We start from the raw sequence: 23,176 nt of genomic DNA, 5'->3' as shown, positions 1-23,176 counted from the left end.
GCGACTCTTCAAAAGTAAAAGTAATTTCTGTAAAAATATGCAGACATTCCTCTTCTTCATAAACCCCTATTTGTAACAATCCTCCCTTTGGCATTAGAGTAAAAGCCTTTCAAAGGCACTGATCCTAACGGGTTTTCCTAAAATAATTTGGGTCTAATGATAAAATCGTGGACCAAAGGGAAGGGTGGTGAAGAGGGTAGGGAATTGGTTGGCATTAGTATAATGGCTTCATTGCCTCTTGCTCGGCTTCTCTCTCCCACCCATCGCCACCGCGTCCACACGCCGCCGCATTCCAGAGAAAAAGAAAAGGCCACGGCCTCGTAAAGCTCCCAGCTGGCCCGGACCCCGAGCTCCTCCCGGTTAGAAGCCGAAGCGGCCCCTCTACTACGGCGGCCGCGATTAATAGTTGCCAATGCATCTGGGTTCCTTGGGCTTCGAATTAATGTGAATCTTCCACGTAAACGATTTACGGATGAAATAAAAGTTTTTAGAGCAATACTTCTTTCAAGTTTTTAAGACGCCTCTAAATCTTTCTGGTAGTGAGTGGCCGGCATGGGGGCGGGGTAGGGACGGGTGGCTCAGGAAGGCGCAGGCAGTAGGGAGTGGAGGTTTAACTGCTTTGCGATCTCACCAAGATCTTCCGAAATGCCAGTCCACTGTCACGGCGGCAATGAATCTGGGTGTCAGGGGCTCGTCTCTCCTGGCATTTGTCTGAAATGGAGCTGTCTGTCTGTCTATCCTAGGCCTGGACGCGCTCTGCCCGGGTAAGTCGGGAAAATGGGGGTGGGGTAGGGGAGGAGGGGGGACCCTGGGTGGAGTTAGTCGCCCGCCTATTTTCATATTCATTAGAACTGGGAGGCTGCCGGAGGAGGCCAGCTGAGTTTCAAGATATAAAAGCAACTTCAGGTGCTCCTTTTCCAGCCGGGACGTATTAAAGGGGCAGGAGCCGGGCAGTTGCCGACGCCGCAGCGCTCGCTTTCCCTAACCTCCTCTCTGGCCCTCCCTCCTCCCACCCACTTGCTCCCTCCCCCAGCGCTCTCCAGTTTCTGTGCCCCAGGAGCTACGCGACAGCCTTCCAGGATTATGGAGTTCCTGAGCGAGAAGTTTGCCCTCAAGAGCCCTCCGAGTAAAAACAGTGACTTTTACATGGGCGCAGGAGGTCCTCTGGAGCACGTTATGGAGACGCTGGACAATGAGTCCTTTTACAGCAAAGCGTCTGCAAGCAAATGCGTGCAGGCCTTCGGACCCCTGCCCCGCGCCGAGCATCACGTGCGCTTGGAGAGGACCTCGCCCTGTCAGGACAGCAGCGGTGAGTCGCTAGCGCCCCAGCCAGAGCCGCCGCAGCCCTTCCGCAATCGAAAATGCAGGATCGGTCTTATCAGGCAGGGAGGGAGGAAGGAGAAAAGTGGGAGCGAGGGATCTGGAAGGTGGAGGAAGGTAGTGGAAGGTGATCGCTTTATAAAGCGGTGTTACTGCTGCTGCAGCCTTTGGGGGCGGAGGGCGGAGGGAGGGAGAGATCCAGCACCGGGTTGCCTCCGAGCGATTCTCCTTTCGCTGTAGGGTCTGGTCGCCTAATGATCCCTGAGTCCTTCTGTAATATTGGCTCCTGGAGTAAACTGATAGGGCGCTAAATAGAGAGTAATTGAGTCAAGACAGAACGCTTCCTCTGCGAGCCCGCCTTGCAGTCCGGGCGGGAGGAACTGAAATCGATCACAGCTCGTTAGAGTACGTCACTGTCGTCACGAGTAGGAAAAAAAAACAAAAACCGGAAAACAAAAACAAAAAACAAAAAACCCTTTGAGCTCCTTTAGGTAAAGATAAATCTTTTTAATTTTCCAAGACGTGGCGATATTTTTTCAAAGTTTGAGGATCCCTAGATTTCTAGCATGTGTGAATTTGTAATTTCTGCTTTTTTTGCGTTTGCAATACAACACGCGTAGAATGTTTGTTAAACACTAAAGCACATTAAATAGCTTCAGGCAAAGCATCCCCGGCCTAATCACTCATTCCCAGATTCTACGTTTTGTATTTTTATGACTTCACATTAATAGTCACCTAAGGAGTCTTTGGAATGCTTCTGGGTGAAATCTTCAACTTTGAATGCCCAAGTATCTCCAAGTCAAAATGTTATCAAAACAAACCATCTATCTTTTCTATCTTGTAACCTAATACGAACCTATTATTTCAGATCGCGACAGCTAAAGCACGTTTACAATTCCAAGAGAACTTTTCCTTATCATTGTATATATTCCACAGTTAAGCTATAAGGGGCGGGCTGCTTTAAAATAACAAACGAATTAAGTGTGAAATATTTACAACAAGCGCCCTGCCCCCTATTTTATGGAGATTCAAAATCTGACAAAACACTGGCCTGTAGAAGCTCATTTTCTAAATATTTTGAACACATTATTTTCTTTTTTTTTAATCTCATATTTAACTAATTTTATTTAACGTTGCAAGTAACTTTTCACTAAGGGTAAATCAAAAATAAAGGTGCAAATGATAGAGAAAATAATCAGCTAAGTCGTTTCAGTCATTTATTTAGAAAGATTCGAGCATATACTTTTTATTATTCTTACACTGAGTTGTTGGTTTTCTGGCTGCGTTTCAGACCTGGTATCTGTATTTGTGGAATTCTTAGATGCATGCGTAACGTTATTTGAATTGACAGGTCTTTCTTTAATGATTCTGCAATGTCTTGTATTGACTCTGGATGGACTCGATCATAATATTTTATTTTAAATAGTCGAGAATCCAAAATAAGAGACATAATTGATGCGTTATCAACTTTTAAACAAATATCACACTATTAAGATGAATTTTAACAGAGAAGTGTTAAGGAAGATGAACATAGGCAGTCATCCGCTTAATTTAGGAGAGATCCTGTCTTTCTCTTGAGATGCCCTTAGCCTCTCTGATGCTTCCCCTCCCCCATCCCTAATTGCTGCAGTTCCCCCTTTAATTTTGCCCAAGGAGACAGAACCGTATTGTTAATCAGTCATGGCTCTTCTTTATATTTAGTTTAACATCACATCTTCCTTTGCATGAAAACCGTTCATTTAAAAAATTTGTTATATATTGACAAATTATGGTTGTATATATTTATGGGGTACAAAGTAATGTTACGTTTTTTGAATGCAGTGTGGAATGATTAAATTACATTAATTAACTGGGCCATCACCTCAAATATCTGACTTTTTTTGTGATGAGAACATTTTTGAGAGTTACTCCGTTAGTGACATTGAAATGCACGGTACTCAATTATTAGCTATTGAAGTTATATGCGCATTAAAGTTGAATATATTTGTATAATGATGAAAAGAGTTGTAAAAATACATTATGGGGGTAATTTTAAAAAAAGAAACAAATGAAAAAAGTATGATCATCTATTGGAAATTATTATTCTGGCTGGATTGACTTTACTTTTTAAAAAGTGCTTCCCATTTCACTATATGCATCCATTGCATTTGTGGGCGTGTGGCATTATATGATATATTTTTGTTTTATATCATACTGCAAGCATGCAATCAAATCTGAGGAAAATTACTGAAATTAAACATCCCTTAACAGAATGCCAGATGTCATCCTCTGTAATGTTTTAATAGCTGTTTTAATTTCTGTGTTTCAGCAGAGAAAAAAGTAAAGCTTTCAATCTTAAAACTTGTTTAACTAGCTAAGCAGAAATATGAAATGTTTTAAAAAGAACTGCATGATAAATTTTTAGGTAAAAAAAAATGCTGCTTAAATCTAATTTCTGATAGAAAGCACATTCAAAATTTGGCATGAAATTTGTTTTGTCAATTTAGTAGATTATTTTTGAAGAAAAAGTGTAAATGCAGACATGGATATAAAGTTGAAATATTCAAAATTTAGTGGAAATAATGTCACATCTGAAATCTATCATCAGTACATTTTACATGGTGGCAGATAATAACTTTCAGATATTAGTACAGAGGTATTATTTAAGATTAAAATATATTTTTTGAGCCACATTAGTAGCTTGATTTTATCTGCTGTGAGTAAATACATGACATTAAATTTGCTCCAGTTTTCAAAAATCATGGACACTTACAGTTTTTTTCATGAAACACCCAGATCATCTTTTAATTCGAGTACGTGAATTAAAAAAAAAAATATGTGCATAAACATATAAATCCTGTAAAATAGAACTGCGGATTTTGCCAGATCATAGCAGTTGCATGAACATATTTTAAAATGGTATTTAAACCTGTCCTACGATGAATTAAGTATAGAATGTGGTAATTGAATTAATACTAGCACAATAAATTATTAATAGGCCAATTTCTTGATACTCTCAATTACTTCTACTTGTTGATTTAATTGCGATGAGTTTCACAATCCTGAGAACTGTTGTTTTTTCCTCCTCTGGGTACAGTGAACTATGGGATCACTAAAGTAGAAGGACAGCCCCTTCACACGGAACTGAATAGAGCTATGGACAACTGTAACAGTCTCCGAATGTCTCCTGTGAAAGGGATGCAAGAGAAGGGAGAGCTGGATGAACTTGGGGATAAATGTGATAGCAATGTATCCAGCAGTAAGAAACGGAGACACCGAACCACCTTCACCAGTTTGCAGCTAGAGGAGCTGGAGAAAGTCTTTCAGAAAACTCATTACCCGGATGTGTATGTCAGAGAACAGCTTGCTCTGAGGACAGAGCTCACTGAGGCCAGGGTCCAGGTAGGAGCCAAACAGAGGCCTTGATGGATGGGATAGGAAAATAAATGGTGTTAGAATAATTGAACAAGTGCATTTTACCACAAAGAAACAAACTGATTCCCTAGCTGAAGATGAGGAACAGAGTAATATATATGAATATATGTCTACTAAAATTATTTTTTAATTGCAAAAATTTTGGCAACTCACGCAATATGTAAAACAAAAGAACACGAGTTATTACAGAGACATAAAAATTAACAATCATTCAAACATAACAATATGATAATATATCTCTGATTTTCAAAAGCAATTTTTAAAGGATGAAAAGCAGAATCATGACTATTTAGTAATTGGTATATTTATTTGTTTTTTTTTTCAGTTTTATTAGCCATTAAGGTTCTTTTTTAGATTATACATCAGGTATTTGTAAATTATTTGTATAATAGCCCATACATCTAGAAATTTCTAGAGTTGGAGGCATAATAAAAGAAAAAAAAGAAACAATCCCACAAATTCCCAATTGTTATGTATACCATGGAATGTTTTCACTATGGATAATTAAAAAAAGATCAAATAGTGCTCATTTACGATTTTATAGTTCTAGTAGTTGTCAGTATGTAATATTCCATCATAATGGTTAAAGTCTAGATAAATCATATGAATTTTGCATAGGCAATAAAAATAATGGCTTTAAAGTAAATTTTTGTATATACTCAATTATGTTTATAAGATATATTCTAGTTATTAAATTGGATGATCCAATATGCTTAATTTTTAAAAATAATTTGAGAAAGAAAAATCATATCAGGTAAAATTTTACCTCTTGGGAGTACTTTATTTTGACTAAATTTGATATTCTTAAACTATATTTTACTAGTTTCCAAATAGTAAGAGTTTAAAATGCAACAATAATTCAGGACAATGGCCTTTGACTTTGTGTGTGTTCTGACTCCTCTACAAAAGTATTGATTTTTGCAATTCCCATAAACTGCTAAAATGGGGGAATGAATAAAACAGTGAAAATTTTGTTCTAAATCGAGTAACGGTATTTCTTTTTAAGATTAAGCCATTGTAAGGCTCTTACATCATTAGAGATAACATCTGGTGGTACACGGATAACAAGCAGCAGATTTTTACTTGAGTTGGTGGAAGCAAATGGTTACTTTATCTTGGTTCAGGAAGTAAATATGTAGAAAGTTCATGCTAACAAAGAATTTTAGAATTGTCGAGTATTAACACCCACTTTGTATGTTTGAGATTTTTGTCTTTGTCTATATTTAAATTAGTTATACTTGTAACCATAAACAAGTATGTTTGCACACAGAGTGACCAACTGTACATAATGCATCTTTTCCCCTTAACATTCACCAAGTCTTTATTAATTTTTGTCTAAGAACATGCACAGAGAGCCAATCTGAACTTAACTTACTCAGGTCGTTCTCTTTCCTGCTTTGCACATAAGAGTGGTAACTATTACCCATTTTAAGGAAATTGTCAAGTTCTTTTTGTCAATGGAAAAAAAAATAAACCCCAAAAACATATTACTAAATTCCCTTAGTATGTTCCTGGGGCTTATCTGTAGAGACAGCAAGAAAATTTGATTTGTTTTGTTTTGTTGTTGATGTCTTGAGCCTTGGCATAATGGATAATATGCATTTATCAGCAGTGTACTAAAACTATAATGAACATATAGCTCTCTGGCTCATTTCAATTGCTGAAAACTCTGCAAAGTGGCATCTTAAATTTGTAATGTGTACTTAAAAATTAAACTGAGTATTAATATGTTGCCATAATAGTGAAGGTAAAGATATACAAGATTAGAATTGAGTATGAAAAAGAGTGAAAATTTCAAGTAAACTTCAACAAAAGGCTTTTACAACTTGCATTTTTTATATTTGATTTCTAGCTTTTTTCCTAAATATTTTATATTCTGAACATAGTTGTGTGAAGAAGACTAAAGAGATTCCCAAAAGCTACTCCTATAATGTTCACTTAAAAAACATCAAAGTATACATATTGAATATAATCTTCTGCATCTCCCTTTAATATTAAAGTGAAGGTATTGGAGCATTACAAGTATGAATTAATGACTATCAAACCTGCTGAGGAAGATGGTTCTTATAATAAATACTTCTAATAGGTAATTAGAGAAACTGTGGAAGATAGCTTAGTGACCTTAGTTGCCACACTAACTGATAGACTTTCTTGACACTTGGTTCTATCTGCCCTATTTCTTACATTATTTCCATTACCTGTGCTTTAAATTAGAGAAATTATGTAAAGATATCCGAGCATTTTCATAATGGAAAATAAGTTGCATAATGTATGTAATAAGCACATTCACGTATTTTAAAACCATAGTTCAACTTTAGATGATTCCTTTTTACCTATAATTCTTGTCATGGTTATTATAATATGCAATCTCATTTTTTCCTATTTCTAGATAATCATGATGTTCCTGCTGCTGCCATATATTTAGATGTAATCTTTATGTTTAGATTTTTAAAATATTATGTAGGTATGAGCACAACCCAGAAGAGCTTTCACTTTTGTGACATATTTTAAAGATAAGTTTTAATAGGCTCAGATATTAATTTGCTTATAGATTGACTGAGTTTACATTATGGCATATATGTCCTCCAGACTTGCAGCATTCTCTTAAAGGAGACTTATCCATGACAATGTGGAGATATATGGAGTATTCAGGATCATACAATCTAATTCCTTTTTGTTTTCCATAAATGAGAAAACAGAGGCTCAGACATATCAAATGTATTTCCCGAAAGTCTTCTGCCTCTTTCTATTAAATTATTTTGCCTCACGGGCAAATCACTTACCATATCAAGACACAAGAGAAAGTAAAATCTGTGGATCCTTTTCTAATGTAAATACATTTCTTTTTAAGTAATTTTTTTAACCCGGTTTACCTTTCTTGTTTGATGTCTTTTAACATCACATTTGCTTTATCAAATATTCCTTAGCTAAAATTCTACTTTTTATTAAATAATTAGGTTTGGTTTCAAAATCGAAGGGCCAAATGGAGAAAAAGGGAACGTTATGGCCAAATACAACAAGCGAAAAGCCATTTTGCTGCCACTTATGATATATCAGTTTTGCCAAGGACTGACAGCTACCCACAGGTATGCTAAACTACACATAATACTGATCAAGAAAAGTAGATTTGGTTTGTATATTCTTAAAATGGTTAACATAGGCTTTATTATATGTAAGATAATAGTCAAGAATGAAAATCCAAGCTTCAGAAAACATTCTTCATGTCTGCTAAGTTTTGATTTTTCTAAATTATTTTCTTATTGTCTTCTTACAGAGTCATTCATTTAAAAATATTTCAGGGTATTTTTTTCCTTTGAATTTTGTTGTATATTGCAACAAATGAAATAGCATCATTTAATGATACAGGTATTTTAATTATTCTGCATTCCAATTACTCAGACTCTCTTCCTTTGTTAACTTTTAAAAATACTGTAAATAGAGTGTTGCTTAGCATGCAATCTCTGTGGATATTGTTTTATGAACTATAATAAAACCTGATGTCAAATGTGGCCTATTAAGCCCTTAACTCCATTTAAAAATGTGTCTCTTTTTCTACGTTTTTTTTTTTTTTTTTTTTTTTTCAGATTTCAAATTGCTTATTCTTTCTCTAAGGGTCCACATTTGGTCTTGTATGACTTAAAACAGAGATAGAATTAGTATCAGACATAATTTTAAAAATTGATCACAGATAAGTAACAGCTTCTCTTTATAATGGGTGCTCTTTTACTTCATTACAAAAAGTGTTAGAAATTCTTTTTCTTCTCATTTTCCTTTTCAATATAGAGACTATATATTTCTTTTTCATATTTTGTAATGAATGTAAATGTTTTATCTTTCTGATTTATTTTGTGTCACTTTTTCCTAATACTTAATAATGATATTCAGAACTGTATTTGATACATGATTTAAAAAACCTGTGTTATAAGCAACAAGCTATGTATTATTTTGTTATTTAATGATAGGCATTATAAGAGACCCCTGTGAAAACACATATGAAACATATATGCTGGAGAAATACCTTGATAGTTCAGTAACTAGATGATCTGAACCCCAAACTTGAGTATTCATTTTCTTCAACGCTATGAGTACAAATTCAGTTCTTTAATGTTGTTCTTTCCTTGTGTTCCGATGCCTTTTATGATTCTTAAAAACCAATTTTAGAAACCTCACTCCTCCAGATAAATCCCCCAAATTTATTAATATAATATTATATGTTAAATAAAAGAAGTCTTGGAGGTAACCTTGTTCAACTCCTTCATTTAAAAGAGTTATGAAAACGGGCTCAATTGAGTTAAGGAATTGGTTCGTGATCACACAAGTGGTTTCCTGCAGGAGAGACTATAAAGGTCACTACATCTAAACCTTTACCCAATAGTTTGCTAGAAGACTATTGTCATGGATACCTCTTCAATAAATGCCCCCTATCTCCTTGTCATAGGAGGAATCTTGTTTCTCTTTTAAAATTCATCTTAAAGAGGTTACCTTATGTTTTCTCCTATTTTAAAGCATGAGGATACCTCTGGTGGTTACTCACCATCATAGGGCTAGTCAAATTTTGTTTGCCAAATATTTTTGAGTGCCTTAGTTGAGTCAGTTTGAGTGCCATTTGTTTCTAAACAAAATTCTGTAAAAATATTTCCCCTCTAGGCTGCAAGCTCCATGAGGACAGGGACTGCAGTGTCTTCATGGTTATTAACACTACTGTAGCCCTCTCTGTATATCTGGGCACTGTTCGAAGCAGATTACGTATATTATCTCATTTAATCCTCACAACAACCTTCTGTGCTAGGTGTTACTAATTGTCTCCATTGCTCAAATGAGAAAGAGATGAGGTGAAGTTCAAATTTGACCAGAGACAATTTGGTTCCCACTTGCCAGATTTTAACCTGACAATAGACTGTCTCTACCTGTGAATATATTTAAATGATACCAAAGGAGCATAAAGCTTGAGCTGCATTATTCTAAGTCTGCGCTTTAGTGTGGGGGAGCCACAACCAGTGAAATAACAATAAAAATATAGGTGAAATGGAGAATGGTTTATATCATTTTGAACTACTTGACTGTGGTGACTTTAGACGTAATAAAGTAACAAATTATGAGCTCTTCACATGGATTTTAAACAGTCTTACTAAGTATATTCCACAATACTTGACTATGACTACTTTTTTGTGCATCTTATTCTTTCAGTCTTCATTTCCTTTCAAACCCCATTTCTGTCTGTTTTCAATTTTTCTGTCCCTGTACGTTGGTTGTTTTATATTTGACTCTTCTTGCTTCTTTGATAACACAATCAGAATAAGGCCTAGCACCGATTAAGACCTATATAAAGGGTAAAGCATTCAGAATAGTGCATAGCAACTATTCTGAATCTAAAACTTTATACAGCTTTAAGACATGTATAAAGGCTCAATATGACTCAATGTACTCTGACTAACCAACTCTTTTCCCTAAGATTATCTTACCATTGTGTTATTGTACCTCAAAGCTTTATATATTATTAATTAAAAGAATGAGGTAACCTAGACACCAATGGAGGAGTGGACATGGTACACCAAATTATATATTTGATCATCTATTTCACTCCAATGAAAAATTAATTTAAAAAATTTCCCCCCACAAATCATGGGAATGTTGCACTAATTATTCCTCATAATTTGTATACATTGGCTATACCACCTGATAATTTAAGAATGGAGAACATATGTTGGAATTATTTCAACAGTGCCAATCACGAATAATAATAAAAATTAATACCATGAAATCCATAGTACTTTCTTATATTGGTAAATCATTTAATGTTTGGTTACCAAAATTTCCGAAATTATATGGCTGCAACTCCCCACTGTAGATACTGGATAAAGCCAGGGGAAATTTTTATTTTAACTTAAATATATACAAGATACTTTTTTAGTTTGTTTGAAAAAATAATTGTGCCAAGATCATGTCTCTCAAGAGTTAGCCTAAAGGAAACGTTTTTTTATCATGGGGCTTGAAAATAGGAGCTTGTAATGAGAGAAATAGAAACAGAAGTAGAATCCAATAACTCAGTCCAATAAGACATTGGATTTGGTGACTGTTAATTACAGAAAAAAATATTAATTTCAGAAAAGTTGGAAACTAGAAAATGTTAGAGGCAGGACAGAAATGAAGAATTAGCAATTTGGCAGAAAGAGAAGCCATACATAGAAATACATGAAAAACAGAGATAGTTTAGAAAATGATCTCCTCAAACCTGCTCAGTGTGTACAATCATAATATGTTTATTTCTATATAGTAATTAATACTTTCTAATATGTTCTAATAAATACTTTGTTTCAACTGGCCTTCTTTTTACTATAGTAACAACAGCTGTAACAGTAAAAATAATTACTAATGATTGGGGGCATATTTAAAGCTAGACACTGTGCTTCCTTCTTGTATCTATTACCTTGTTTAATTTAAGCTCAGGTTTTCTGAGCTCAGGAGCCCAGAGACCTTTGTGTAACATCATCTCTTTAATTCATCACTGAACAGTGAAATAACTCAAATTGGATCCTAAAATATCACATCCTTTTTGGAAAGTAAAAATGCTTCTGTTTTTAAATTTATAAACATTTACGAAGCCTAAACACCGCATTGACTGTTTCAAGACTTTTTTCTTAAACTTACCTTTGACAGCAAACAAATAAGAAAGTGAGAGACATGATGTTCATATTTACATATTTTAAGGTAGTATATTTTGATGTACTGACAATAGTATCTTTTTGTTTAAGTTCTTTATTTTGGCTCAAGATATCAGTTGCCATTTGGCAATGCTATGATTTAACTAAATTAATCTATTCATTTTTCCTCAAGAGGTGACATTTTTGAGAGCATTCTCATTGCTTGGGGTGAATTTGTTTCCTCTATCTTGAATTTCCCTCCCTCATCTAAGCCATATTTACTCCATGAAGCCTCTGGGATGTGCCATCTATCTGCACATCACTTTCTCACTGACATTTTGGTGGGTTGTATTAAAGGTCTGACTTCTCATTTACAATGTAAAATATTTAAAAGATGACCCAGTTACTAGTCATCTTTGTATCACCAAGGATGGTCTGCTATGAATTGAGCAAATTATATAGACATTGGATAGATGTGAGTAATAGTACAGTTTCACTTCAATATATTAATATATTAAGTAGTGTATCATAAAACAAAAATCATCAATTTTCAATAAAACAGATAGTTTCTGAATTTCTGTTATTAACCAATTTTGTGATAAAAGCAATTCACTTTTCCTCAATTTCTTCCTCTGTTCAAAAAAATAGGCTAGAAAGATTTTGCCAACACTTTTCAGCTGACTTTTATTCCAAAGTTATTTGCCTTTCAAAACAAATATATGCCATGCACTGTTGCAGGGATCAGGGATGTATAAATGATCTAGACAAAATTCCCTGCTTTGTAGAAAGACTAAAAACTGGGTAATATTTGTATTAAATTTGCAAACACTGCTTGGCGCAAACTAGGCCCAAGAAACCATAAATCTAAGTAATTTTGGCCTTAAATTTAAAAACTGAGCAAAGATCTAGTGATATTACATTTTAACTTGTTTCTAACACGGCAAAAACAAAGCATTTTAAAAATAATTATTTTAGTGAATAAAATATTTTATCTTAAGGTATAAGTATTTTCTTGAGAATTATAATTACCCTTCATTTCTTACAAATAACTTTACAATTTCATGTTCTTAGGTTTGGATTACATGAGCACTGGCATTATTATCTAGATAGATAACTTTGAGTTACAACTTTGACTTGATCTTCAGATTCTTTATTTGTAAAATCGAAGTATTGTTGGTGCCAGTGTTGGTGGTGTTGATAGTGTAGATGATTAAGATGATGATGATTTTTCTGTTATTGTGAAGACTAAATGGATTTCTGAAAAGGAAAGCCCTCTATAGACTATAGAGGCGAATCCTGGGATTTGAAGAGGGCCAGGGGTTAACATTAACGACTATGAGCTTCCCAGTCAGAGAGATGTGAGTTCAAGTTTTGGCTTTTCAGTTTAATAGCTTTTAGACCTTTGGCAAATGAATTTACCATGAGGAACATTTCTCTTCATTTTTAAAATGGGAGTAAAAGCTCATATGATGTTTGTGAATATTAAACAAACTTGTTTATGCAAATTACTTAGGGCATTGCCTAGTACAAAACAGAACTTAATAAGTAGTAGGAATTCTATCATTTCCATTAGTCATTATTAGTTTTGTTCTGAAGTACCTGCCTCTCCAGGTAGCTAAATTGCTTGTTTTCTTATGTTGTAGCGTTTAAGTTAATCCAATCTCTGAGTAAATTTACTATTTAGGGATCTAGGGAAATATTAAATTCAGTTAAACACACTTTACTTTTTAATTGAAAACCAAATATGGTAACTTTAGAAAAGTTTAAGTATATTTTCGATTCACCAGAATTATTTTCTTATAAATATTTACATCACAAATTTCAGAAAAAGAATTGAAGTGCTTTTGCCACCAAAATTTTGAATGAGGTTTCACTGAGTATTAAATAGTGAAAACTATCTCTAAATCTATGCTTACCAAATGTACCAAGGAATCCACACAGTGTCTTGTTTTCCACTGTATTATTGAGGACTTCATAAATATATGCCACTTAGAATTTGAACACGCCAAGCAGTAGATTCAAGTTATAGGTAATTTGTAGTCATTTTTATAATTTAATACATAGATTAAAGCTGTAAAACATTTTAGTTTAACACATTCTGTTTCAAATATTGTAATTATACAATTAAAAAATGAAATTCTAAGGTTTTCATATAATAGTAGTTACCATATAATAGGTTGTAGACATATTGCTTATCTACCTTGATTTTAATGGCAGTTTCTATATTAATCTTAATGGTTGTCTTAACTTAAGCTAAATAAGGAACATAGGACTTGTCTCCTTCAACCACTGTGGTTTGTAAATAAAAGGCATTTGTAGCATTTTTTACCTTTGGAGAAAATATCATAATTTTATCACTATAATTTCTATTTTTTCCCAGATATTTGAAATAAGCAAACCAAAATCTTTTAAAAATATTACTAATATGGCGGTAATTAATACATTGTATAATGAATGCTTTTACATCCATGAAACAACCAATGAATGGTCATACAATGATACAGTGAAAATTCTTGTATGACTTATGTCCAAAATGTTACCATCATTTTCAAAAAATCATATTGATATTGCACAATTTGTCACTGATAATAAACACAAATATTTAAAGTGATAGAAGAAATATAATTATAATCTACCTTACTAAAATATAGTTTTTGCAGCGAGTAAATATGCTGATTTAATTAAATTTATTTAGAGTTTAAATAAATATGAATAAAATATTTATATATGTATGTGTGTGTATATATATATAAGTTATGTGCAGCATGAGACAATTTTTGTCAGTATCATTAGGCGAAGGTACAGTTAGCTACAGTGAATTCTTTTCTTAATTTTTATTTTGTTGACATATTTTAATTTTAATGAAATGGAATTCATTTAATGAAAATAAATTTTAATAAAAATGCAACTTCATTTTTATTAAAACTTTAATTAATTTTTATTTTGTTGCATGTACAAAGACTCTAAAGAGGCAAAGAATATCCTCCAAAAGAAACAAAGTGCACTCATGTCAATTATGAAAATAATTACCTCTGTTCTTTTGAAAATGTAATATTCTAATGTGACTGTACACAGTAAGTTAACAAAATTTTTTTAAATAAGTATTTTTTATTTTACAAGGAAAGTAAAATCAGTAAGTTGAATAGATAACCAAATAAATAAGAAGAAAATAAAAATAAATGTTGCAGAGTGCCAATGTCAGCTTATACATATAAAAACCTCACAAGAAGATGGAGAAATAACAGGCAGAAAATTAAGCCATCAAAGCCCAGGAAGTCTATGAGCACAGAACTGTTGTTTAAAATCTGCAGTTTACACTATTGTTAGTGTGAACCTTATGATATACTTTAATCCAGAATTATATGCATGCCATGTTTATGAAGCCTCATGTGTCTATGGATTTTCTTTTTTATTCTACATCATAGACATTAAATAGGTAAACTTCCGTACAAACTCACAGTTGATTTTAAAAATTACAAAAATAAAATGTCAACTTTGTAGTTAATACAAAGAGATGATGAGTAAAATCAATAGCTTCACTCAATATTTTAAGAATAAATTCAAAGTCCATATATGACTCCAAGAAAGATCTCTAAAATTAAACATTTTCTGTGCAAATTAAAATATTTGTGAATTTTATTCATATTCTAAGCTATTTATGCATTAAAGCTTAATTTACAAGCTTACATTTTTATCTTTATTTCTTATATTGTGAATTTTGTTTCAATAGGATAATTTTATCACTAAAATGAATCAGACACTGATGAATCAGCAATAGCTATCATACATGTATTAAAAGACATGAAAAATAATGTAACAAAAGTTTGGAAAATCCTTCATATGATAATTATTGCTTGATAGTAATAAAATAGCAAAGGCTAGGTGTTACCATTTTATTTCTTCCTTAAATGAGTTGATTTGAAAACTTTCATTTTAAAGCAATCGTGAAAGTTTCTATAAATCTTCTTTTTAAAAGTCACTTAATATAGAATTTAAGAATACAGTCAACACCAAAGAAAAATTTTCTTAATATTCTTATATCTTGGACTTGGAGCATTTTTCAAATATTATTTGAATAATGAAAAATGTAAACACATTTATATGATGTTATGCTGAAAATTTACAGACATTAACATTTCTTATTAAGCTTCATGCTTTTAATTTTGCACTAGAAGTAGACATACACATTCATTTTTCTGCTAAGCAGTTTTCTTCTTAAGTTATCAGTCTTATATGGGTGTGATATTTAATGGTGATTTTTTTTTTAATGGACAGGCACCTTTCTTGTTTCAAATCTCTGTATACATATCTTAGATGGAATTTTACTAAAAAATAAAAGTGACAGTGTTTAGTATATGATCTGTTTCTCATGAATAAATGATTTCTAATCACTTTAGTTTAATAATATATATTGGAAAAGTACTTTAAGAATGTTTGAAATGTCAATAGACTTATCAAAATCTAAATATTTTATATATCACCTTAAAATATTTTTTGGTGAAAATTAGATCTAATGAGTAGATACTGATGAAAATGTACCCTAATTTTTACCTTAGGCAGTACCTAAAAAATACTCAGATTAATCTTTTCATTGCTTAATTAATTCAAGTTGGGATCTTTTTTTTCAGGTAGACAAAGTCTCAGTGTGTGTTAGTCACTGGTGGCAAATTCAATATTTAAAGATTCACTTATACTCTTTCTCCCTGCCAGCAACTTACTGATGTAGTAAATAGAAAAGTTAATGGGATCCTAAAGTTAGTCAACAGCTAAAGTATCTGCATGTTGCTAAGCATATGATTCTTATTAATATTTTGTCATGTAAATGTTACAGGAATATACTAGTGAATTTCATAATAGTCTCTTAAAAAATTGAGCTGTTTTTGCAGAAATCAGTATTTTCACTTTTAAGAGAACATGTACAAATCTAGTAAATTCAATTACATAGTGATACTGTCTGAATAAATTTATATAGTATTAAACATTATGCCAAAGAGGAAACCCAAATCAATTTTTAGATTTTAATGTAAAGAGGTATTGCTATAACATCATCACAAGTAACTCTATGAATCTCTGATCTCTGTCTTTTAAAGTATCCTTTAATTCCCACAGGAAAGTGTGTGAGCATGTGATGCGAGAATTGTGTGAGTGTGCACGTGGAATGTGTGTGCAGATGTATGTGTATGTATGTGTGTTTATGCAAGTAAATATGATCGATGTTGGTGGCAGGAGATAGGAGCACTCTATATATAGATGAGAAGTAGAGTTAAATAAACTTATTTTAGTAGAAAAAATGTCATTTAATTAGTTGTTTTGGAGAGCTTTAAAATTAAGGGAAGGTTGTTACTTACATATTTTCATGTTTAGTATTTCTATGAAATTTGACAGTGTTGTTTCTTCTAAATAGCACTAATATTAGGATATTGACTATAAAATGCTATTATGAAACTATTTTTTTTGTTACATCGTGCTATTTTACAATTAAGTAAAAAACTAACAAACTCACTATTCTTTTAAAAGTCCTTTTTGGAAAAATATATTAAAAAGTACTCACTATATAAAATCAGTAAATATATTAGAAATATAAACCAGGGTTAGAACAACAAAATCCACTTTGTAGTTGTGATTACAAAGAATATATTCATATCAAAGTTCTAAGGTAAATGAAATAAATAATTTTCTACCCATAACTTACTGTAGTACTTGAATTTATTACAAATATATATCCACAGTAAAAAACTCTTAGTATTTATGTTTATATTAATATATATTTACATATTTTCCCCTCTCTTTCCTCTCTACTGCTTTTAATTCCTTGGAAAAAAATGAGTATTAAATGAATTAGGTTTCCGTTTGGAATAAATAAGACAAAAATAAAACTTTTCTCTAAAATTCCGAAGTCATGGGATAATTAAGTGTTAACGTTTGTTTGGTTAGAAAAACATGAAGGGGCAAATGTTCAAAGTGAAGTGCAGTAAATCCGCTGAACTTCCATTCATGCTAATGGGAGGTAGTTGGCTAAGTTCCCTGGACAGAGTTCCCTGGACAGTGCTTTGAACACACCCCTAAAATTTAAAAAAAGACGTTTCAGAGAACGTTAAAACATGAAATGTTTTTAGATTCTCCACTCCTTTTAAACACAACAAAGAAAAAAAAACATGAAGGCAGTCAATCTTTTTTTTTTTTTCTTTTTCTTTTTAAAAAACACACATACAAGAAGGATATGGGAAGTATTTGATTCTGGTTGTAAAGCCCTTGAATATTGAACAGAGGCCTACAAAAACACCGTAAAATTATATGGTGCCAGGTATTGTCATTGTAGTATCTATGAAATAGTTCAAAATAAGAGTAGTTATCCTATTTACGAAAAAAATTAATATTTTTTTAATTCCAAAATTGAACCACAAATATAATTTTTCCTTTAATGAATCAGAGTGTGATTTTGATGGGCTTCCCAGTTGACAAAAAACTAATAGGCACTTTTAGATAATATGCACATGGATTTATAGATTCCAGGGCATAGTTTAAAAATTACTGCCTATATGAGAATATACTGGTGTAGGGATGGAGGAACAGTGTGAGTCCAGCTTGATAGCAGTATAGTCAACCCTTAGCTCAAATAATGTTGTTTAATCAAATCTAGATGGCCTAGAACAAAGATTTTATCTGCCAAGTTTTTCCTACAGCAATCAGATGATATGCAGTGTATGATATTCTGGTGTAAATGCTATGTATTGGTAAGGGTAAACGGTATTGACAAGCTCAAACATATCCAGAATAACATGATCTGAGTGATACAGTGTCTAGAAACCAAGTCTATGAGGAATGGTTAAAAGCACTGGAAATGTTTACCTGGAGAAAAAAGACTTGGGGGCTGTATCATCATGCCTGATGACACTTTTAAGATTTTTACATGTAAGAAAGATGATCTTATTCTGCATCATTACAGGGCACATAAATGGAAGCCATAGGTAGAGGTAGAGGACTATAACAGCTTGCTTTTATAGCAAAGAAATGGATTTTTTTTTTAATAGATGAGGTTCTTATCACAAGTGGTAAACAAAATTGGTGTACAAATAATTTTTCATTTGGAAGTAAGTTGGACTCCAGTAGTGTTTCCTAATTTCAGTTGATTTTCAGAATTCCATGTGTGTATTTTATTACTATTATTTTAATACAGATCTCCTGAGCCATACTAAATGAATCAGTCTCCAAGGATATTTATCTGTGGTGGAGAATCAGTGTTTAATAATAAAAATAAAGAACTTCCCAGGTAAATGCAGTTAGCAAGGTCTAGGAATGTAATTTTCATGATCACTGTTAAGATTATTGAGTATGGTGATTTAGGAGTTCATATTATGAAACAAAAATTTTGATATGTTAACATAAATCATCCATAAAATTTTGATTATACCTGCAAGATGGATCAGTCCATATTTTTTGAGCACTTAATAAATTTGTATTAAGGACTTACCTTGTGCCATGTTAGACCTGAGGATGACAAAACAGATGTGAGAAATAATTGTGGGTTTTTCTTTCAGAGAGTAGAGACTATGAACCTCCACAAAGTAGGGATAATGAGTAAATAATTTCAACTCATAAAACTAGTCATTATTACAGCATTTCTAAGGTTTCCTAGGTTGAGATTTGACCTCCACCATTGGAACTATGCAATATTGGGTGATCTTCTTCAGCTCTGTTCCATAGTATTACCATCCTCAAAATGGGGATAGCAAAAGAACACGCTGTTTAGTGTACTGCAGCAATTAAAAGTGTTCATAATATATTTAACGTAATGTCTGATACATGGTAATTAATTGATAACCATTAGCTATAATGAACATGGTCTTGAGCGTCATCATCAAATGTTTAAACACCCAGAGGGCAAGCTTCAGAGAAGTAAAATCACAATATACTGAGGATACTATCTTTTATGATTTGCATCTAAATAAATTTACAATGTGGAAACCAACAATGTTTCTAAAGTCAAATAAAGATGTTGGAAATTTGAAAAAGGTAAGATCAGCGGTGGTGCTGGGGAGGAGGAAGAAACAGATATTTTGAAAACAAGATAGATCAGTAAAAATGTGTGAGTGTATCTCTACCAATAGGAATAAATGACAATCTTCAAAATATTTATGGTATCTTCACAAGCCCAACTAAAATACTGTTATCATATTTACTTTACCAGTCTGTTCTGCCCAGAAAAACATGTCTATATGTTAGAAATTATTTCATCAAAAGTAATGCATATAACATGCTTGATCATGTCCAGATAAGAAGTTTTGATCAAAATAAAATTTGCTTTTTTTAAATGTACTCTACAGAATATTTTTCAATTTATAGGTAGATTTATGTTAATTATGTTAGGGAGGCAATATTTTCTTAATTTAGATCTATAGGTTACCTTCCTTGCCTTTACCTTTCTGATTTTAGCTTTTTCATCTAGTTGGTGAACATATTTCTGTGCATTTGGAATATGAATGAATGATTTTAATAAAAAATTCGAGAAACTATAAATCGAGCGATTCTTTAACAAACAAAATATAAATAATCCTTCTGTTTCATTATCTTGTCTTCCTTTTTATTTTTTTAAGTAAGCAAGCAAAGTTCACTTTCATTTTCTGAAAGCTCTTGTCAGACACGTGACTACGGTTTTTGCCGAGTAGCACAACGTGTGATTGAATGTCAGAGGAAAATCACCCAGATGAAGTTAAAAGAGGTAGTTTGACAGAGTAATGACATTAGCAGCCCTCTTGTTGGTTTGAGATACATAACTCAGCAATCACTGATACCAATCATTATGTTTTGCCTAAAATGGAACACATATAGTAGAATGAGCCATAATTAGAACATAGCCTGAGACAATTTAAGGATTAACAAAATATGCAAATCATATATATGTATATATATATAATGTATATGTTTAGATATAGATATGTAGATCTCTCTCTTTGTCTCTTTCTACATATGTATATATTTAACAACTTTAAAGCAGCTTGTACATATATTTATATAAAGAATTATTTTTTAAGACCACCCAGATATATAAGCACCTTGCCAATCACTGAAACCCCACCCAAAGGTTGAAATTACTTATTAAGGTTTTTCTCTTACGTTTTGAACCTGGTTAATCAGTCCTCTTTTGAGTGACAGAGTACCTTTTTACCAGTGTGATCTAGAAGATTCATTAACATATTTTTTGCTCTTACTTGAAAATTAGTTGCCATAGAAAGTACAACTCAAGCATGGGTATTGTAAGACTACACCAGACCTTATATGTAGGTGTCTGGAATCTTTATGTAAAAACAAATATAGGAAAACATACGTGTCCTACTCACTGATGATTCTACTCTTACAATCATGATTTTAAAAGATAAGGAAGCCTGATGTGATTAACATGTGTATTGCTGCTATATTCTGGTCCAAATGTATTATAATAATGTTGCTAAAAGCATTCAGTTTTATTTCATCTTCAAAGGGCTGCATCATAGTATTACTATGCCACGCAACATTTTCTTTCTTTACCTTCCCCACCTCCTGCCATTTGTCATGATTTTCTCTTAGCTTCCCAGTAACGTATGCGGTTCCTATTTTTGTTTGTTTAAATAGCTTGTATATTAAGATTGAGATATGTCCTACTTAAAATTCTTGTTATATAAGTTCTATATCATGTTTCTTTTATATGCTAGTAACTTTAGATACATTTGTACTTGGTTAATATTGCATTGAATTGTTTCCTGTAGAGATTTAATAATATGAAGTATGAATATCTTGGGTGTCAATGATAAAGCAGTTTTTACTCTATAGGAGTATTATATAACACAAGAGTAACTGCGTTATACTCATCTGATATTTTTGCTAAATAGTTGCATATCTTTCTCAGCTATGATTCCATTATTTGGTAAAGGCCCATGTTTTAAAATTCTAACTTTGTTTTACATGTCACATGTCTGTTTCGAATTCATTATATCATATATAAATCATAGAAGAAATTTTTAAAATATGTATATTTACAAATATTGTAATTTCTCAGATTCTCAGAGCTATTTTTTCAAGACTATAGGATACAAAAAGCAATAGGAGGGCAAACATATTCCAGAATGAGTTTGATCAAAAATATCTTTGCAGAACAGTCTATTGTCAGCAATGCTTTCCAACGAAAACTGCCGCACCAGGAGTCCAAGTTAGAATTTTTTTTAAAAATGCATTTGTGTTATTTTGTTTAGAAAGACAAAAACTATCTTTAAACTTAAAACCAGATTTTAAACTACTTTTCTAAGCATATGAATTGGTCATGACTCAATCTTCCAGATTCATTTTTAAAATCATTACTATGAAAATAATACTTTTTTTATAGGAGATAGACATGTTTGAGAGTATGTTATGTGGCCAAGAATGTGAGATTTGTTGTTCTATTTCAGTGTAACAAACTAGAAGGATCTCTCAAATAATTATTTTTTAGTCATTGTTGTATGTAATTACAGACCACCCAATGGGAGCAAACAATGAATAATAGTTAACCAAATTTAGTAAATACAACTTAACAAAAGTAAGAGAACAAAAGCGAGAACATGAAAATGTAATATTTGTCGTTTTATATATTCCAGATTCAGAACAATTTGTGGGCAGGAAATGCAAGTGGTGGGTCTGTGGTTACTTCATGCATGTTACCACGTGACACTTCCTCCTGTATGACACCTTATTCTCACTCGCCTCGGACAGATTCCAGTTACACGGGGTTTTCAAACCACCAAAACCAGTTCAGCCACGTGCCCCTCAACAATTTTTTCACTGACTCTCTTCTTACTGGGGCAACCAATGGACATGCATTTGAAACAAAGCCAGAGTTTGAAAGGAGGTCTTCCAGTATCGCAGTTCTTCGAATGAAAGCCAAGGAGCACACCGCCAATATTTCATGGGCCATGTAACATACAGTACTCCTTTATTTTTCTTTTAATAGCAAAGTTAAACATTCTTATTTCTCATATTTAAAGGATACCACAATAAGCTGCTGTGTGTGGAATTGCTAAAGGTCAAGATATTCAGTGAGACCAGCTTAAATGAATAGTTGTTATTTAACATTAAAATCTAAGAATGAACCTCTGAAAAGACTAAATAGGTTTACCATGTGCCAGTCTCCACAAACTCTGTTTTAGTAGTAAGACTTTCCTTTTCTATTGTACAAGTCAATGAAATATGATCATGCAACTTATTAAAGAATAAATGTGTTAAACAAATTCTTCTGTTATAGATTGATTTATGTTACTTCTGTATAACAAGAAATCTCTTGTAAAATAATACCCGATAAAGAAGGAAATGCACTGGGGAAAATGTCAAGATGCCAAAGCTGTCAGGTAAATATTGAATCAGGGTATTTTGGGGAGTTAACTGCTCTCTCTCTCTCTCTCTCTCCAAAAAGCAGTGGGCAAAATCCCTGTTGCTGAGAATTTATTTTCAAGCCTCATTTTTATTTTTGTTTTTACCCTTTGATGTTTTAGTGAATTTCCAGTCTGTTAAACAAGGGATCTTTTAAAATAACCAACATTCGCATGAGATATTTGGGCATGGTTTCCTGAAGCCACATGGCTAAAGGTGATAACTGAAGTATTCTGGTGTGATTGAAAATATAGTCATGGGAGCGGACTTTATAAATGTCATTTTTCCAGTGAAGAAGCCAGCATAGACTCATTTACTTAATCATCACAAACAAGAAAAAATTTACAAACCTTGCTGTTGCTTTTAAACGAAGATTGTGTTGATTAACCTGTGCACATAAACCGCTAATTAATACTACACTGAAA

General features: G+C 32.6%; 1 protein-coding gene across 1 annotated transcript; it reads left to right on the top strand.

Moving 5' to 3' along the window:
- The first annotated feature begins 934 nt into the window (after window positions 1-934).
- Window positions 935-22,612, top strand: ALX1 (ALX homeobox 1). The gene is made up of 4 exons (XM_003259612.1): window positions 935-1,309; window positions 4,397-4,701; window positions 7,692-7,820; window positions 21,983-22,612. Exons 1-4 carry the CDS (start codon window positions 1,084-1,086, stop codon window positions 22,301-22,303), a joined length of 981 nt encoding a protein of 326 aa, XP_003259660.1. The 5' UTR covers window positions 935-1,083; the 3' UTR covers window positions 22,304-22,612.
- Window positions 22,613-23,176: the final 564 nt, after the last annotated feature.

Source organism: Nomascus leucogenys, chromosome 10 (assembly GCF_006542625.1).
Source record: "Nomascus leucogenys isolate Asia chromosome 10, Asia_NLE_v1, whole genome shotgun sequence".
Classification (NCBI taxonomy): domain Eukaryota; kingdom Metazoa; phylum Chordata; class Mammalia; order Primates; family Hylobatidae; genus Nomascus; species Nomascus leucogenys.
Note: the sequence above shows the minus strand (reverse complement) of the source record. Positions and strands in the feature narration are given on the sequence as shown.

What these genes read in the sequence shown, in the direction of transcription:
- ALX1 (XM_003259612.1), top strand. Translation starts at nt 1,084, where the DNA reads ATGGAGTTCCTGAGCGAGAAGTTTGCCCTCAAGAGCCCTCCGAGTAAA. An exon ending in GCCCTGTCAGGACAGCAGCG is followed by an intron (nt 1,310 to 4,396) that starts GTGAGTCGCTAG and finishes CTCTGGGTACAG; the next exon opens with TGAACTATGGGATCACTAAA. An exon ending in GGACTGACAGCTACCCACAG is followed by an intron (nt 7,821 to 21,982) that starts GTATGCTAAACT and finishes TATATATTCCAG; the next exon opens with ATTCAGAACAATTTGTGGGC.